Source organism: Pongo pygmaeus, chromosome 11 (assembly GCF_028885625.2).
Source record: "Pongo pygmaeus isolate AG05252 chromosome 11, NHGRI_mPonPyg2-v2.0_pri, whole genome shotgun sequence".
Classification (NCBI taxonomy): Eukaryota; Metazoa; Chordata; class Mammalia; order Primates; family Hominidae; genus Pongo; species Pongo pygmaeus.
The window spans coordinates 130953064-130973612 of record NC_072384.2 but is presented as its reverse complement, the minus strand read 5'-3'; the positions used below and the strand labels follow the sequence as shown (position 1 = coordinate 130973612).

General features: G+C 37.7%; 1 protein-coding gene across 4 annotated transcripts in view; it reads right to left on the bottom strand.

Annotated features, from left to right (window-relative positions):
- The window catches only part of SP140L (SP140 nuclear body protein like), a 79903-nt gene that overhangs the window by 34608 nt on the left and 24746 nt on the right, over window positions 1–20549 (bottom strand). For all 4 annotated transcript variants that reach the window (XM_054477731.2, XM_054477732.2, XM_063648081.1 and 1 more), the window contains exons 2-6: window positions 17114–17276; window positions 15950–16118; window positions 13378–13461; window positions 4181–4297; window positions 3496–3549 (exon numbers count right to left, since the gene is read on the bottom strand). In XM_054477731.2, coding sequence (XP_054333706.1) covers window positions 3496–3549; window positions 4181–4297; window positions 13378–13461; window positions 15950–16118; window positions 17114–17276 — 587 coding nt within the window. The remainder of the gene's footprint in view (window positions 1–3495; window positions 3550–4180; window positions 4298–13377; window positions 13462–15949; window positions 16119–17113; window positions 17277–20549) is intronic.

Below are 20549 nucleotides of genomic sequence, written 5' to 3'. Positions count from 1 at the left end.
CAAAAAATTAAAAATAGAAAAACATACCATTCAGAAATCTAATTTTGGGGTATGTATCCAAAGGAAATGAAACCAGTATCTCAAAGAGATATCTGCACCCCCGTGTTCATTGCAGCATAATTCACAGTAGTTAAGACATAGAAACAACCTAAGTCTCTGTCAACAGATGAATGGATAAAGAAATGTGATAAGACACAGATCTGTGTATATGGGAAAACATATATAAAATCACGTTTCAAATCACGAAGAAAAAAGTATTGGGGTTATATCTCTTAATTATCATCTCACATCATACACCAATAAATGAATTATATGTGTGTTATAGATTTAAACATTAAAAAGTATTTCAAATATTCTATAAGCAAGTAAAAATGTTTTCAAATTATGAGGAGGATAATATATTTGTAAATTGTACACAAAACCTGGAAACCATAAATGAAAAGACTGACAGATTTGATCAGATAAAAATTTCAAACATCTTTGGAATAAAACATATAGGTATATCTTAGAAATATTGCATGTTTGGTTTCAGAACACTGCAATGAAGTGAATATTGCAGTAAAGCAAGACACAATTTTTCTGGTTTCCCAGTGGATATGAAAATTATGTTTACACTATACTGTAGTCTATTAAGTATGCAATAGCATTATGCCTTAAAAAATCAATGGGCATACCTTAATTAGAAATACTTTATAGCTCAAAAAATGCTCACAATCATTTAAGCCTTCAGCGAATCATAACTTCTTTGCTGGTAAAGGGTCTTGCCTGGGTGTGGATGGCTGCTGACTGATCATGGTGGTGGTTGATAAATGTTGAGGTGGCTGTGACAATTTCTTAAAATAAGACAGTAATGAAGTTTGCTGTGTTGATGGACTTCACGAAAGATTTCTCTGTAACATATAAAGCTACTGATAGCATTTTACCACAGTAGATTCTCTCAAAACCTGCTGCTGCTTTATCAACGAATATATTCTAAATCCTTTGTTGTCATTTCAACAATGTTCACAGCATCTTTCCCAGGAGCAGATTCCATCTCAAGAAACCACTTTCTTTAATCATCCATAATAAACAACTCCTTATCCACTCAGTTTATCATGAGATCTGTGATTCAGTCACATCATCAGGCTCCACATCTTTTTTTTTTTGAGATGGAGTCTCACTCTATTGCCCAGGCTGGAGTGCAGCGGTGCAATCTCTGCTCAGTGCAACCTCCGCCTCCCGGGTTCAAGCGATTCTCCTGCCTCAGCCTCCTGACTAACTGGGACTACAAGCACAAGCCACCACGCCCAGCTAATTTTTGTATTTTTAGTAGAGACAGGGTTTCACCATATTGGCCAAGCTGGTCTTGAACTCCTGATGTCAGGTGATCTGCCCGCCTTGGCCTCCCAAAGTGCTGGGATTACAGGTGTGAACCACTGCAACCTCCACTTCTAATTCTAGTTTTCTTGATATTTCCATCACATCTACAGTGACTTCCTCCACTGAAGTCTTAAACCCATCAAAGTCATCAATAAGGGTTGTAATCAACTTCTTCCAAATTCCTGCTAATGTTGATATTTTGACCTCCTGTCATGAATCATGAATGTTCTTAATCGCATGTGAAATGGTGAATCCTTTCCAGAAGGTTTCCAATTGACTTTGCCCAGATTCATCAGAGGAATCACTATGTATAAAGACAGCTATAGCATTATAACATGTATTTCTTAAATATTAAGACTTGCTAGTTGAAATTACTCTTTGACTCATGGGCTTGTTGAATGGATGTTGTGTTAGCAGGCATGGAAATAGCATTAATCACCTTGTACACCTCCATCAGAGCTCCTGTATGACTACGTGCACTGTCAATGAACAGTGATATTTTGAAAAGAGTCTTTTTTTCTGAGGAGTATGTCTCAATGGTGGGTTTAAAATATTCAGTAAACCATGCTGTAAACAGATGTGCTCTCATCTGGGCTTTATTCCAATTAGAGAGCACAGGCAGAGTAGATTTAGAATAATTCTTAAGGGGCCTAGGACTTTCAGAATGGTAAATGAGCATTGGCTTCAAGAGAAAGTCACCTGCTCCATTAGCCTCTAATAAGAGACTCATCCTGTCCTGTGGAGCTTTGAAGCCAGGCATTGACTTCTCCTCTCTAGCTATGACAGTTCTAGATAGAATCTTCTTTCAATGGAAGGCTGTTTAGTCTACGCTGTAAATCTGTTGTTTAGTGTAGCCAGCTCTATCAATGACCTTAGCTAGAGCTTCTGGACAACCTGCTGTAGCTTCTACATCAGCATTTGCTGCTTCACCTTGCCCTTTAATGTTATGAAACAGCTTCTTTCCTTCAGCCTCATGAACCAACCTCTGTTACCTTCAGACTTTTCTTATGAAGCTTTCTACATCTCACAGCCTTCAGAGAAGCGAAGAGAGTTAAGACCTTACTCTGGATCAGGCTTTGGCTTAAGGGAATGTTGTGGCTGACTTGATCTTTCATCCAGACCACTCAAACTTTCTCCACATCAGCAATAAGACTGTTCTGCTTTATCATTAAAGTGTTCACTGGAGTAGCACTTTTAATTTCCTTCAAGAACTTTTCCTTTGCATTCATAACTTGGCCAATTATTTTCTGCAGGAGGCCTAGTTTTCAGCCTATCTCAACTTTTGACATAGCTTCCTCACTAAGCTTCATCATTTCTAGATTTTTATTTAAAGTGATTACATGTGACTCTTTCTTTAACTTGAGCACTTAGAGGCCATTGTAGGGTTATTAATTGACTTAATTTCCATTTTTTCATCTAGGATTTTCCTATCACACTATTTAAAATTCTTCCAACCTCTTTCCACTGCCCAATCTCAAAGACACCCCAACACTTTCAGGAATATGTGATAGCCACACCCCACTGCCAACTACTAAAATCTGTATTACTCTTAATTCCTGCCATAACGAATTACCACAGATTTAGTGGTTTAAAACAACACAAATATATTATCTTCCAGTTACGTCAGTGAGAAGTGTGACACGGGTCTTACTGCTTAAAGTCAAGGTGTAGGCCTTCATTCCTTTCTGGGGGCTGGAAAGGACAAACTATTTCCTTGTTTTTTCAGCTTCTAGAGGTCACCCACATTCCTTGGTTCCCTCTTCCATCTTCAAAGCCTGCAACATTACATATTTCTGACAATTCTTCCATAGTCACATTTTCCTTTCTCCACAGCCAGGAAAAGTTCTCCACTCTTTAAAGCCTACAAGATTAGATTGGGCCCACCACATAACCCAGGATCATCTCCCCATTTCAAGGTCTCTAACTTAATTGTATCTGTAAAGTCCCGTTTGCCATGTAAGATAGCAGATTACAGGTCCAGGGATTAGGAGGTGGGCATTTTTTGGGGTGGCCATCATTCTGTCTACCACAGTATTGCAATTAATAACAGAAATAGTAACAATCACAAAAAGAAAACTCTGGCATTAAAAATGCATTGGTAACATCAAAAGCAAGTAAATTCTTATTTATTCTTACTTCTTTTCCTCTTGGGTTTTCCCAAAGTGGAGTTGTTTGCAATATCCACAGTATCTAGAAAATAACAAGTGGTGGTGAGGAAACAGAAATTAATAAATAAAAGTTATAGATTTTAGGACAATTCATACTATAGTATGAAGGCTTGAGTTTATAAAGATGTTTGGATACTCATTTGTCTGTTTCTTCTAGAGGAACCAAAAACCCACTGAACTGAGAACTAGGAGTCTAGGATGGGCCCTGGGTCTTCTATCAAAAATACATGTTGGGCTAAGAGTAGACCTGCAGTCTTCCCCCTGACAATTAAGTACCAGGATTAGTTGTCTTTTGGGTGAGGCCTTACTAAGGTGTAGCAAAATGACACTATTATCTACTAGCAGAAGTTCACTGGGTTATCTTGGGTTCCATGGAATATTGAGTGTGACTTAACATATTAATGCAATAAACAGGGTAACTGCCACTTTAAAGAGCACCATTCTATGACGTCACCCATATGTAATCAACAGAGCCCATCTTGATAAGTAAAACTTTATAATGATCTCTTGCCTCCCTGCAGTTCCCCAAAGGCTTGGTTGAAGCAAATGCAGAGAACAGGATTCTGGGCGGACTGGAGCACCTGCCTCCACTCTTCCCAGGGTCTGTGGGGCCCATTGAGCCACCCCATCCTGCAGCCCTCAGGCAGCCTTACCCATTTTGCCACATGCTTGGTCACTTTCCTTCCTTGCTTCCGGGCTTTCTGGCACTTCTCCTGAGAAACACATGACATAGGAACACTTCTCATTTTCACATGCTGGTCGCTCTGCTCCTGGGGAAAAATTGTGATTTATGAACTTTTAATTTGCCCCAATAACCCTCTTTTCTGCACCCTGGTTGCTGCCTTCTTCTCTACTTTTTCCTCCGAAATCTTCTTTCACTGCTCCTCCCTAAATTTGACTCTTCCTTTAAGTCTCCCTTTTTATCCTCTTTTGTCTTTTTTTCATTATCAGAACGCTGTTTCTGTTTTTAACATTTTTAAGTCATAATTACTTGGTACATCACATCATAGCAAGCTAGAAACAAGCTCTTCTGATTCTCCTTCTTTGGTCATTTGGTAATTTTCTAGTTCACCAGATACTAATGAGAAACAAAAAAGTTATTTTATTTTTATTTTTGTATTTTATTATCTTCCAGTTATGTCAGTGAGAAGCGTGACATGGGTCTCACTGCCTAAAGTCATTATGTTAGTAGGCCTTTATTCCTTTCTGGGGTCTGGAGAGGACAACCTATTTCCTTGTCTTTTCAACTTCCAGAGGTCACACACATTCCTTGGGTGACCTCTAGACAGTGACCAGAGAAGAGTTCCCAGTGCTATGATGCTGCACACTAATATTCTGAGCCAAGGTGAAGTGCTCTCTGGAAAAAAAATATACCTGCTCCAATAATCACACCTGACACATAACAGAGTCATGCTCTCCCCATGTTTTGCACCTCCTTCTCCTTTTCTTTACTTTTATTTTTCTACTTGTAGTCCTGAGAGTAAAATAGAAAAAATTAAAAAGCTCTTATCATTCCAGAAAATACTAATGTTCTTTGAAAACAGTAAGAAGTGGCCAGGTGCGGTGGCTCACGCCTGTAATCCCAGCACTTTGGGAGGCTGAGGTGGGCGAATCACTAAGTCAGGAATTCAAGATCAGCCTGGCCAACATGGTGAAACCCTGTCTCTACTAAAAATACAAAAATTAGCTGGGCATGGTGGCATGCGCCTGTAATCCCAGCTACTTGGGAGGCTGAGACAGGAGAATCACTTGAACCCAGGAGGCAGAGGCTGCAGTGAGTGAGCCAAGATTGTGCCACTGCACTCCAGTCTGGGTGACAGAGAGAGACTCAGTCTCAAAAACAAGAAAACAAACAAACAAAAAGAAAGTAGTAAGAAGTAACTGTTTCAACTTGTCCTAATTGGCCATTGATTACTTATATCACTAACCACATTTCTGAGAGCTAGCCCATCAGTGGCAGTTCTACACATCTGAAGGCCAGCCAATCAGCAGCAGCCCCCTCCAGAAAGCCCGTGTTGATGGCTAAATGCTCAACTATTCATACACTCCTGTTTCTGAAAGTCTGTAGTGCCTGAACTATGTTTCCTAAAACTCTATATAAAATCAGCAGTTTCCTTATTTGTAGATACTCCAGCTGGTACACATGGTCTGAACCTCCAAGCTCACACTGAACCCAAGCTGAATCCTGAAGCCCCAGGCTCCAGGCCAGCCCTTACAGATGCAGTCTCCAGCCTGCCCCAGCACTACTTCAGCCTCAGTGAACCCAGACTACTACCAGTGGCTCTGGCCTTCAGTCTCATCCCAGTACCAAGCTGCCTCTCATGCACTGGTCTTCAGGCTCACTGAAGTGCCTGAAGAGGGCTGCACCAGTGGTGTAGATTCCTGCAGACTCTGGCTCAAGGCCTGCCCCAGCATAGACCTGCCCACTGATTATCCTAGGCACCTTCAGCAGCAAGCCTTTCTTTGGTCTATGCAAGATGTACTTCCTAGAATTTCTAAGTAGGGTGAAAGGCTTTCCCAGACAAAGCCAGTCTACAAAGGCTGAAATAAGTCCTTACTTCCTTAAATGCACAGCTATAAATGCAAGGTAATAAGAAATGTGAAAAACCAAAGAGACATGACACCATCAAAAGAACACGATAATCTCCTCATAGCTCACCCCAAAGCAATGAAGATAACAAACTGCTTCACAAAGAATTTACAATGATTGTTTTAAGGAATCTCAGCAAACTTCAAGAATATACCAAGAAACAATTCACAGAAATCAGGAAGACAATAAATGACCAAAATGAGAAATTTAGCAGAGATTGAAATTTTTTAAAAGAAACAGAAATTCTGGAGCTGAAAAATACAATGAATAAAATGAAAAAATGCAACAAAGAGCATCAATATCAGAATTGATCATGTAGAAGAAAGAATTTGAACTCAGACAGGTTGTCTGAAAATACAGCTAGAGAAGGAAAAAGAAAAAAGAATGAAAAGTAATAAGGAACACTTACAGGATTTATGAGACTGTGAAAAGAGCAAATATTTGAGTTGCAGAAATTCATAGAGGAGAAGAGAAAGACAAAGGGATAGAAAGATTATTTAAAGAGATAATAGCATAAAACTTTGCAAATCTGATGAAAAACATAAATCTTCAGGTACTGGAAGGTCAAAAGATTCAATCTAAACAAGACTACACTAACATGAGCTGTCAAGATCCAAGAACTTAGAGAGGATCCTGAAAGCAGCAAGAGAACAGAAGCAAATAACATATGGGAGTTTCAATAAAGATAGCAATGAACTTTTTTGGCAAAAACCTTCCACACCAGGAGACAGTGAAATGACATATTAAAGGTGCTGAAGAAAAAACTACCCACCAAAATACTGTATTTGGCAAAGATGTCCTTCAGAAATGAAGGAGAGATAAAGACTTTCCTAGGCAAACAAAAGCTAAGAAAGTTCATTACCACTAGACCTGCTTTACAATAAATACTAATGGGAATTATTTAAGCTGAAAGAAGAAGATGCTAACTAATAAAATAAAAACACAAGAAAATACAAAATTCACTGTTAAAATAAGTTCACAGTCAAAATACAGTATATGCTAATACTGTAATGGTGGTGTGTAAACCACTTACATCTCTAGTATAAAAGTTAAAAGACAAAACTTAAAAATAATAATACCTACAATATATATATATTTTTGAGATGGAGTCTCTCTCTCTGTTGCCAGGCTGGAGTGCAGTGGTGTGATCTCGGCTCACAGCAACCTCCAACCCCCTGGTTCAAGCGATTCTCCTGCCTCAGCCTCCCCAGTAGCTGGGGTTACAGGCACGTGCCACCTTGCCCAGCTAATTTTTGTATTTTTCATAGAGATATGTTTTACCATGTTGGCCAGGATGGCCTCGTGATCTGCCCGCCTTAACCTCCCAAAGTGCTGGGATTACAGTCATGAGCCACCGCACCCAGCCTAGCTACAATAATTTGTTAAGGAACACACAATATAAAAAGATGTAAACTGTGATATAAAAAATTTAATATGAGGCTGGGTTCAGTGGCTCACACCTGTAATTTCAGCACTTTGGGAAGCTGAAGTGGGAGGATCATTGAAGCCCAGGAGTTCAAGACCACTCTGGTCAACACAGTGATACACTGTCTCTACAAATAATTTTTAAAATTAGCCAGGTGTGGTGGCACGCACCTGTGGTCCCAGCTACTTGGACGGCTGAGGCAGGAGGGTAGCCTGAGCCTAGGAGGCCAAGGCTACAGTGAGACATAATAATGCCCCTGCACTCCAGCCTGGGTGACAGAGTGAGACTCTGTCTCGAAAAAAAAAAAAAAAAAAAAAAAAAAAGAGAAAAGAAAAGAAAATGAGAGGTTAGAGTAAAAGTACAGAGTTTTTGTAGGCTATCAGCTCAAAACAGCCTATTATAACTATAAGATATTTTTTGTAAGCTTCATGTTAACCACAAAGCAAAAACCTATAGTATTTACACAAAAGCTAAAGAGGAGTCAAAGCATACCACTAGAGGAAATCACTTAATCACAAACGAAGGAAGAGAGAAAGAAAGGAATAAAGAATCTACAAAGCAGGCTGGGCATGGTGGCTCACACCTGTAATCCTAGCACTTTGGGAGGCTGAGGTGGACAGATTGCCTCAGGAGTTCAAGACCAGCCTGGGTAACATGGTGAAACCCCATCTCTACTAAAATACAAAAAATTAGCCAGGCTTGGTGGCATGCGCCTGTAGTCCCAGCTACTTAGGAGGCTGAGACAGGAGAATTGCTTGAATCCGGAGGAGAAGGTTGCAGTGAGCCAAGATCACACCACTGCAAGCTAGCCTGGGTGACAGAGTGAGACTCCATCTCCAATAATAATAATAATAATAATCCACAAAACAACCAGAAAACAATGAACAAAATGGTTGTAGTAGGTACTTACCTAGCAATAATTATGTTAAGTATAAATACTTATATTATGTTAAGTATGGATTAAATTCTCCAATCAAAAGACAGAGTGGCTGAATGAATAATAATAATAAAAAACCTCAAGTATGTATGGCCTACAAGACACTCACTTCACTTTTAAGGATACATATAGACTGAAAATGACAAGATAGAAGAGAATATTCCATGCAAATGCAAACCAAAGAAGGAAGGAGTAGCTATAAATTCAAATTGAATACTAAAACAAGACAAAGAAGATCATTATATAATGATGAAGGAGTCAATTTGTTAAGATGACATAATAATTGCACACCAATATATATGCACCCAACATCTGAGCAACCAAATATATATTAAATAAATATTAATAGATTTGTAGGTGAGACAGACTGTAATACAATAATAGTAAAAGACTTTAATACCCTACTTTCAGTACTGGATAGATCATTAAGACAGAAAATCCACAAAGACAAATAAAAGGTAAACTATATTTTATACCAAACAGACCTAACAGCATTATAAAGAACATTCTATTCTACAGGAGTGAAATATACATTCTTCTCACTTGTACATGGAACATTCTCCAAGATAAATCATACATTAGGCTACAAACTTAAAGTCACGAAGTTTGAAATTACATCAGATATCTTTTCTGACCACAATGATATAAAAGTAGAAATCAATAACAAGAAGAGTTTTTTAATTTTGTAAATACATGGAAATTAAACACACTCTTGAGCAGCCAATAGGCCAATGAATAAATTAAAAGGAAATTTAAAAAAATATTGAGACAAATGAAAATGGAAACACAACATAACAAAACTGATGGGATACAGCAAAAGCAGTTCAAAGAAGAGGAGTTTGTAGCAATAAACACCTACATCAAGAAAGAAGAACGATCTCAAACAGCCTAATGTTACACCTTAGGAAACTTCAGGCAAAAAAGGAAAACTAAAGCCAAGATTAGTAGAAAGAAGGAAATAATAAATATCAGATCAGAAATAAATGAGATAAAGACTAGAAAAACAATGAAAAGATAAACTAAACAGAGTTGGTTTTTGAAAAGGTAAACAAAATTGACAAACATTTAGTTAGACTAAGAAAAAAGAAAGAAGACTCAAATGAATAAAATCCAAAATAAAAGAGAAGACACTGCAACTCATACCACAGCCATACAAAGGACCATAAGAGATTGCTATGAACAATTATACACCAAAGAATTGGATAACCTAGAAGCAATGGGTAAATTCCTAGACAGATACAACCTACCAACACAAATATAAAAACCTGAGCAGACCAATAATAAGTAAGGAGATGTAATCCAGAATTGAATACCATCCATCAAACAAAAGGCCAGGACCAGATGGTTTCACTGCTGAATTCTACCAAACATTTAAATAATAAATACCAATACTTTTCAAACTCATCTAAAAAATTGAATAAGGGGACTACTTGTAGGCTCAGTCTATGAAGCCAACATTACCCTGATACCAAAGTAAGGCAAGGATGCTATAAGAAAAGAAAACTACAGGCCAATATCCCTGATAAACATATATGATATCCCTGATAAACATATGTGAAAAATCCTCAACAAAATACTATCAAATCAAATTCAACAGCACACTCACCATGATCAAGTAAGCTTTATCACTGGGATGCATGGATGGTTCAACACACAAATCTTAAAAGGTCATATGTTGCATTAATAGAATGAAGGACAAAAATTATATGATTATCCCAATAGATGCAGAAAAAGCATTGGACAAAATTCAACTTTTCATGATAAAAATGTTCAACAAAATAGTTATAGAAGAAATGTACCTCAGGACACTACCACCTACATATGACGAGCCTACAGCTAACATCATAGTCGATAGTAAAATGTTGAAAGTTTTCCCTCTAAGATCAGAAACAAGAGTAGGGTGTCCATTCTTATCACTTCTAGTCAACATAGTACTGCAAGTCCTAGACAGGACAATTAGGCAAGAAAAAGAAATAAAAGACATCCAAAGTGGAAAGGAAGAAGTTAAATTGTTCTTAATTGTAGATGACATGATCTTATATAGAGAAAACCCTGAAGACTCTACCAAAAAACTGCTAGAACTAATAAATTCGGTAAAGTTGCAGGATACAAAATCAACATAAAAAATCTGTTGCATTTCTATACACTAACAATGAACTATCTGAAAAAGGCATCAAGAAAACAATCCAATTTACAATGAAAATACTTAAGAATAAATTTAACCAAGGAGGTGAAATATTTGTACACCGAAAACTCTAAAATGTTGGTTAAAGAAATAGAAGAAGAACAAAAAAATGGAAAGATACCCCATGTTCATGGATTGGAGTAATTAATATTCTTAACATGTTCATACTATCCACAGTGCTCTAAAGATTCAGCACAAGTCATATAAAAGTTCCAAAGGCATTTTTTTTCTGAAATAGAAAAACAATTAAAAATTTGTATAAAAGCACAAGAGACCCCAACGAGCCAAAGCAATTTTAAGCAAAAAGAACAAAGCTGAAAGCATCACACTACCTGACTTCAATATATACTACAAAGCTATAATAATCAAAAGAGCATGGTACTTGCATAAAATAGACAGATAGACAAATGGAACAAAACAGAGAGCTTGAATCCATGCATTTTTGGTCAACTGATTTTCAACAAAGGCACCAAGAACATGCAATGGGGAAAGGACAGTCTCTTTAATAAATGATGTTGGGACAACTGGATCTTCACATTCAGAAGAATGAAATTAGACCCCATTTCATGCCATATTAAAAAAATCAACCCAATATGGATTAAATATTTAAATTTAATACCTGAAGCTGCAAAACTACTAGAAGAAAACAGGGGAAAAGCTCCATGACATTGGTCTGAGCAATTATGTTTTTGGGTATAACACCAAAAACACAATCACAAAAGCAAAAATAAAGAAGTGAGACTACATCAAACTTAAAAGTTTCTGCATGGGCAAGGAAACAATCAGCAGAGTGAAGAGACAACCTACAGAATGGAGAAAATACTTGCAAACCATACGTCTGATAAGGGCTAATATCTAAAATATGTAAGGAACTCAACCAACTCAATACTTAAAAAAAAAAAACAGATAAACAGATTATAAAGTGGGCAAAGGATTCAAATAGACATTTCTCAAAGGAACACATATAAATGACCATCAGGTATGTGAAAAAATGCCCAGCACCACAAATCATCAAGAAAATGCAAATTAAAACCACAATGACTATCATCACATACAGGTTAGAATGGCTATTATCAAAAAGACTAAAGATGATAAATGGTGACGATGTGGTGAAAAGGGAACTCCTGGACACTGTTAGTGGAAATGTAAATTAGTACAGCCATTATGGAAAACAGTATGGAGTTTCCTCAAAAAAAGTAAAAATAGAACTACCATACGATCCATCAGTCCTACTGCTGAATATATAGCCAAAGGATAAATCAGCACAGATGCTCCTACAGTTATGATGGGGCTACACCTCCATAAACCCAACATAAATTGAAAATCTCATAAGTCAAAAATGCACTTAATACCTCAATAAAGCCATTGTAAAGCTGAAAAATCATAAGCCCTGGATGTCTTGTCCTTATCTGTGTTTACACCACACCCTCCCACTCCACATCTGTTCACATTTTCTGGTTGGTCTTTCCATGAGGATTCCGTGTCTGAGTTGCCACCATTTCCTCCAGTCATGGTATTTTTTTTTTCTGTATCTTTCTTTCTGCATAAATTTCCTCATTTTTGTTTTATGTTTCTGCTTTTTTTATTAGGTTCCCTGGGTATCACAGAGTTAAGAACAAGGCTCTGGTTTAGAATGCCTAGGGGGGTTCTTCCTTGCTCATCTGACCCTAGGCAAACTTTGTAAGTGGTCTGTCCAGATTTCAGTTTCTTATCTGCAAAATGGACAATACAGAATACAAACCTCCATGGCAGTCAGGAGCATTAAACTCACAATTGCCATAGAATAGACATTTAATCAAAGTGAGCTGTTAATAGCATGGTTATTTTTGTTGTCCTTTATGCCTTTTTCACTCTTTCTTTAATTTCCCCTCCTTCCTTCTCTATCTCTCAATACCTACATCCTCTCCACATCTGCACCACTTCCTCTCTGAGTCTCTCTACATGAGTGCCTTTCTCTTTGAATATTCCTGCTCTTGAACAACATCCCCACATTTAAATGGGTCCCCTCTTCTGCCATCACCAATTATCTCTGGTGATATAATAAGAAATACATATTTCAGTCTTCATCCCCTGCTCCTGGCCAGAGCTCCTAAAACCCTTGAAACATCCTAAGTGATAAAAGTCAAAAGAGCACTTCCTGTTATGCATAACAACCCCATTTCAACCAAACCTGAGTTTATGTTAATAAGGTGACTTTTGGAAAGCCCTTAAGGATGGGGTACACAATTCTGCAGGGAATTGGAGAACTGGTTGGTGTGGGGAGGTTCTCCACATGTTTGGTGTCAAAAGTGTTGAGAATATGAGAGTACAGATGAAACAGGAGCTTTTCTTCCCCTAAGGGTCTCCTCTTTGATGTTGACCATGAGCCATGGGCTGTGGTTCTTAACACTTCACAGCTTCATACTGACCTCCCACAGGGACCTTTCTAAATCACAATTACATCTAGATAGTTAGCATCTGTAAATCTGGCCTACTGACACACTTGGCTCTGGTTCCTTCATGGTTACTGAGCCAACAATGTCTTGTCATGGCCACTTCTCCAGGACCCTACATCTGGTTAGGAGCTCATACAACCCCCTCCTTGACTTCTCCATGGTCCTTCCATATGTCTTCCCTGTTTCACAATTTCCCCTCAGAACCTTGGGCCCTCACCTCCCTTGTCTCCTTTTCCTCTTAGCAGATGAGAAACCGTTTTTATTCTGTCATTTTTACCTTGTTCAAGACTTAGTTTGATGTCAGGCCTCTCTTTCCTTTCTTTTCGATCACTTTCTTGGAAAGACAATTTGTCTTGGATTGCTGAAGAGTGGGAGAGAGAAGAAAGCAATTAAAGATCTGCGAGAACCAGGGACAACATCTGGAAACTGGCTTTTAGGAATTTCCAGCATTAGGCTGACTCAGAAGTCAGAGGGTTACACATGACTTAAACTTCTCCTATCATCTTCTGGGACAGAGAAGAGATTACCTCAACAATGAGCTTTTATGTGTCCTACGCAGAAAGGGGATACTCAAGATTTAAGGATAAAGGAGTAATGGAAACATAGTGAGCTGTGTTACTCGCAAAATCGTCAGATGGCAGGGTAGGCATACATCAAGTGTAAGGAAGAAACAGAGGGATTCCCTGGAAGGATGGTCTCAGGTCCTAGAGAGATTCCATTATAAAAGAGAAAACTGGCCAGGTGCAGTGGCTCATGCTTGTAATCATAGAACTGTGGGATGGTGACGCAGGAGCATCGCCTGAGCCTAGGATTTTGAGACCAGCCTAGACGACATAGCAAGACCTTGTGTCTGAAAAAAAATTAGCAAAATCAGCCTGATGTGGTTGTGTGCACCTGTGGTCCCAGCTACTCAGAAGGCTGAAGCGGGAGAACTACTTGAGTCCAGGAAGTCAAGGTTGTAGTGAGCAGAGATAGCTCACTAGCCTGCCATCTAACCTGGGCAACAGACTGAGACCTTTCTCCAAAAACATGCATAAATAAAAAATAAAAGAGAAAACCCCAACAGCTTTAAAGATAAGGCTAGAAAACAGGAGAATGTTGGCTTAATTGGGTCAGGGAGGATGAACAGTTCCCAAATATACATAACACAGGACACAGGGGCAGCTCGTGTGGACTTCAGCATCTCCCTGAGGGTGGGTAGGCTGCTGTGCTGGGTGGGGCGGTGGGCAGTGCTGCCCCAGGCAGGTGACAGTGAGCCTCAGTGCAGGTCACCCAAGCATAAGGAGTGCCAGAAATTTACACGTGAGTTGTAGGCACTGGGGCTAGGAAGGGAATCCCTGCAGTGCATGGAGAGGAACAGAGCCCCTGAGAATGTGGGCAGTAAATGTAACACTATTCCCCTCATCCCCACAGCCTGGACCATCCTGCTTACAAATGTAACAGTGACTCGAAATTTGTGCCCAAATATGTGATTTCCTTTTATTCACTTTCTGACTTGAATGACTTGTTACAAAAATTATTTTATTTTTAATCTAGATAATGTTAGTATTAACACAAATCAATAAGCCTAAATATATATCGCTGCCTAAACTTTTTTCCTTGTTTATAAATCTGTAGTATTTCTTTATTGCCTAGTAAATAAACTTCAAATGCCTTAGCTTTCGATTCCAGACCGTTCACCATCTTCCTCCAATTGATCTGTCTTAAGTCAGCTCCTATACTGCTTCTCACACTGGGATTTAGCCAAATCCAGTTTGTTCTGTTTTGCAGACATGCTTTCACTCTTTCCAGTCCTCATAGCATCCACCCTCTTCAGGGTATGTCCCTGTTTTTCTTGTGATGTCTCTATCTCTTATTTGGAGAACTGGGTTGAGATCAAACTGTGAGGAGAATTAAAGTTTTCCAGGCAAGTAAAACAAAATAGAGGGCACCTTCTTTACTGTGTACGATTATAAGAGTATAAATTATGCCTTCTCAGGAAAAAAGTCAAGAATCAAAACTTTAGTTTGGTATAGCACCAATACCAAACTTTAGTTTGGTATAGCACCAATACCAAACTTTAGTTTGGTATAGTCCCTGTCCGAGCAATCAGTTTTGTGATTATTTGATTAATGTTTCTTTTACCCCTTATGGGTAAAGGGTTAACAAAACTATTTATCCTTCACTAAAGGCAAACTTGACCCAGGGTTAATTTTCTTGCTCATTATTCTAGAAACCTAATAAAGGTAGAATTTTCCTGGTTTTAATGGGCAAACTCTGGGCTTAGAAATGACCCATGACTGGTTGCCTGAAATTATACATGAACTATAAATACATGTAGGGAAGGAATAATTGTGGACTTCCTTCAATTGATAACTCTTATAACTCAGATTGTCCCTGTGGCACCCTGAAAGCTATGACTATGGGGTTGTTACAAGATATATTGACTCCCACAGATATGTGGTGCTATGCCAAAGTGGATCCTGCACCCACAGCTAAGCTGTCACTCAAGGCAGGTAGTAGTCAATTTGGTGGACTGCTGTGTAGGTCACTGCAAGGACTCCCACTAAAGAGAAGAAACAACTGATGCTGCCCCATTGGTGTTCTGTGTTTCTTATCTTTTAAGTAAATCTGATGCCAGTGTGGCTCTGGTTGTCCTGTGAGTCTAAGTGTCCAGTGAAGCAGACCTCCAGGTGTTTGTTTTGCCATAGCCATATACCATGGGCTTCAAGAAGACTCATGACACATTTTGTTAACTACTCTATGCCCACTGCCCAACACAATGTATCACACATGGTAGGGGCTCAAACATATGCTTATTGAAAAAAATTGGCCCTGGAAATCAAAAGGTAGATAATAAACCTAATTACCATTGTTGAAGCTTTTATAAATGTGAATTAAATCGGGGTATTCCTGTATGTTGACCTCGCTGAACAGTGCTTCCAGAACTGACAGGTTAAATGTCTTCTCCAGTTCACTGAGAACATTGTACACCACTCTTTGTACAGGGACCAGGTTTCTACAAGAATCTTCAGAATCCTTTAAAAATATTGAATGGAGAAAATACAAATACAGACTTTCAAGTTACAGAAGAGCCATAAAAACAAATTTTATGGTATTGAATTTCAATTTCTCTTCAGAGGTATCTACTCATGTAAAGTTTTATAATTTTTACATATTTGTATAGCCAGTAATGAAAGAAGTAAATCCCATCTCCTTAAAAATACCCACTGATGAGCCTGATTGCCTTACCCTCATTTACATTAGATGGAAAAAGGAGCAACTTTGAAGGATAAAAGTGGGCTCAAAGTTCTTTAAGAGCCTGATTGATATGTTTTTGGGATAGATGTAGCAGGCAATCAATGAGTGGCTGTTTTGTTGACTGGGCAACCCCTGCTCTTCCCCCAAGACTGATTTGGCCTGAAGGGCTCAAAGAAACCAGGTGATCATTCTCCCCTTGCTGTGAACTTGGCCATAGAGGAAGCATATTCATAGCCAGAGATGACTCGCTGCTCTGTATCTCCAACAGGGCCTATGGGTGGAGTTTACTCATATTCCAAGACTCCAGAAATGCACAAAAAAAGGAAAGACAAGAAAACAAATGTGTTGGAGAAAGAATAACAAGCATCTACTTCCAAATTTGTCCTCTCTGGACACCAATTCCCTGTGGGTTTTAATGTTCTCAGATGTAGGTATTTTAAATTGATGTTAATTGAAATAAAATGCTCTGTCAATTATGATTTCAGTAAATCAATTCATTAAAATTATTTTTAAATTTTAGTTTATGTTATAGTGTGTGAATTCTACAAAACATTGTACATTTATGGAGAACACCTGTTTCTGTTCCAGTTTCTCCAGTACCATTCACCCCAACTCCAGAGGGTGCCATGGAACACCATTTCCTCAGCTGGAAGTAGGACCATCTCTGGCGACCTCTGCTTCTCCTCTCCTTTTCTACTTTACAGGAGCACTTACAGAAATACTTGTAAAATATGAAAGCATATCTGCCAGGTTGTGAAATAAACTTTACTTACTTCAAACATTTTATCTGTGATGAGTTCACGATCACGGAGGCCCTCAAGGAATGGAAATGTCTTTTTTATTGCATTTGAAATCTCCAGCTTATGTCTTTTGAAGTGCGTGAATACGGTGTCATAGACAAGTCCCTCATCTACATTCTGGTCTTCCGTGAACAGCCTAGGGAAAAAGGACACCAAGTGAAAATGGTCGTCAAGATTCTGAGATGTTTGTGGAGATGGTAAGATTTTATGTATAAAGGATAAGCTATGAAGAACCAACATATATAAAATAGGTGGTCCTCAGTAGAGCCCAGAATAAATGGAATTGAAGCAACAAACAAAAATGTAACAGAAGATATCATGGAGCCTATAAAGACTAATATAGAGGGCACTGAAAAAGCCCAGTCTAAACTGAACAAAGTCATTGTAAAGATATCTTCACCTAACCATATCTGGAATATTTTTCAAAATAAAAATATTAAATTCCTACAGAATCTAGATGGAGTAAGTAGGTCATCCATAGAGAAATGAAAGTCAATGGAATATAAATAAAAATCTAAAGTTGAAAATGCATCTTAATGAACAACTGAGAGAATTGAACAAAATAAAAATAAGATGTCCTTCTCTAATCTATAGCTGCTAGGAAGGAAATACCATCATATATCATAAAATTAATTCATAAATAATACAATGTGGTTTAATAATGATAATAATACCACATTATTGAGAATTTCATGAGAATATCAGTGATATCTCCTGGAACATCTGGTTCTGCTTTGTGTTAATATAAATCTGTCCATACTATTGCTATATACAGTTAATCATTTTAGGCATCTGAATTTCAGAAATTGCTGCCGTTTCCTTTTAAAGCAATTTTAAAGCTGAGTCTCTAATTCTAGTTCTTAGTTGATCATGTTATTGCTCTGATAATGTTTTTAATCAACATCTCAGTATTCCTAAATGTTATGAAAACTCGGGAGATCTTTTCATCCAACCGGAAGAGAATTATTGGCGCTTCCCAGTACACAACATAAAGCAGGAAACGATGTCTCATTATTGTTTTGAATTCCTGAAAAAAAAGTTTCTGGTTAAAGTTCATTAAAATGATAATAAAGGAATTAGATTTACAGTGACAAAGAGAATGGTGGAGGACAATGAGCACATAAGAGATTTCAAATAAAATCTCGAAGACAAAAAGTGGTCAGAAAAGTGCTGGTTGCAATAATAGGTAGGGGATGCTCCCACAGGTTAGGAAAGCAGTCGTGGTGCCCTACTGAATTCGGAAGAAACAGTGGAGATTTGAAGGGAGACACATAGCTAAAAACTGATTTGTTATTTGAAAAATGAACAGAGCAATGCATATACTGCCTGTGAACCTGCATGCTGAACACATGCAGCCAGGCAGCCTCTCAGGGGGCAACCACTGCTGTCATTTATTCTGTCATATGTTAATACTGCCTGCTCTTGGATTTCATATAAATGAGCAAAACATATACATGCTTTTGTGTCTGCCTTCTTTTGCTTATCATCTATGTTGCTGTGTTGAACAGTTTGTTCATTTTTGTTGTTGAGTGGTATTCCATTGCGTGAATCTACCACAATCTGCTTACTCATTTTTCTGTTGATGGACATTGGAGTGGATTCAGTTTGAGACTAGTATGATTAAAACTGCTGTTCTTGTGCAAGTCTTTTTGTGGCAAAATGCTTTCATTTCTCTTGTGTAAATATCTGGGAGTGGAATTACTGGGTCATTGTGTAAGAGTCCATTTAACCATTTTAGAACCTGCCAAACCATTTTTGCAAAGACTACCAGTGATGGCCTTTCTAGTTTTAGCCATTGTGTACAATGTGATATCTAATTTTAGTTTTAATTTGTATTTCTTTAATCAGGAAATTATGTCAAGCATGTTTTCATGTGTTTACTGGCAATTTATTTATTTTTTGGTGAAGTGTCTGTTCAAATGTTTGACCCATTTATATTATTGCATTTTATTTTATTTATTGATGGGTAGGAGTTTTTTTATAGATTATGGATAGAAGTGTTTTGTCTGATTTATGTATTGTAAATATTTTCACCTAGTCTGTAGCTTCCCTTTTATTTTCTTAATTATGTCTTTTGATAGGAAAAAATCTTTAATTTTGATGAAGTCCCATTTATTATTTTTTCTTTTATAATTAATGACTTTAGTGTACTATCTAAGAAGAATTTGCAACTCCAAGGTCATGAAAATATTCAAAAAGCAATTTACAACATAAGCATAGGTTTATTCTGTACTTTCTATGCCATACCATTGATCTGTTTGTCTATCCTTATGCTAATATGATTTTGTATTAAATACCATGGCTTAAAGAAAGTCTTGAAGTCAATTAGAAAAGATTGTCTTGGACTTTCTAGATTCTTTGATTTTCCACATATCTTTTCAAATCAATTTGTCAATTTCTACAAGAAATGCCTTTTGGATTTTTCTTGGGTTTGATTTGAAACTATAGATAAATTTGGGGGAGCTGACAACAATATTGAGCTTGCAATCTGTTAGCATCGTTTGTTTCTCCATTTATTTAGATTAATTTTAAAAATCAAGCACATCTTTCATTAAATTTATTTATAGTTATTTTATTCTCTCTGGTGCTACTTTAAATGATACTGCTTTTCAAATTCCTTATTACCATTGTGGGAAATATGATTGGTTTGAAAAATATTAACCATGTATTTATGGCATTGCTAAATTCATGTATTAGTTCTAGTAAAGTATTTATAGATTTCCTTTATATTTTAAAGAAAATAAATATGTCATCAGCAAATAAAGACTGATTCACTGTTTCTTTCCCCAAAATAACAATTATTTCCTTTTTTTGGATCTTATTTCACTGGTCAGGAGTTTAAATACAATGTTGAAGAGAAGAAGTGAGAGACAACTTCCTTGTCTTATTTCCAATTTTAGGGAAAAAGCAACTAGCAATATCACTAAGTGTGATGTTTGTTATACCTTTATACATATTCTTACCTCTTTCCATTTCTTTCTCTTTCTTTCTTTCTTTCTCTTTCTTTTTCTTTTTTCTTTCTTCTTTCTCTTTCCTTCTGTCTCTTTCTTTCTTTCTTGTCTCTTTCTTTCTTTTTCTTTCTTTCTCTCTCTCTCTCTCCTTCCTTCTTTGAAGGTTTCCTCCCCTCCCCTCCCCTTCCTTCTTTGGAGGTTTTACTCTGTTTTCCAGGCTGGAGTGCAGTAGCACAATCATAGTTCATGGCAGCCTCAAGCTCCTGGGCTCAAGTAATACCCCCACCTCAGCTTCCCGAATAGCTAGGACTACAGATGTCACCACGCCCAGCTAATTTTTTATTTTATTTTTATATTTTGTAGAGACAGAGTCTCACTTTGTGGCCTATGCTGGTCTTGAACTCCTGGCTTCAAGTGATCCTCCCACCTTGGCCTCCCAGAGTTGGGATCACAGCTGT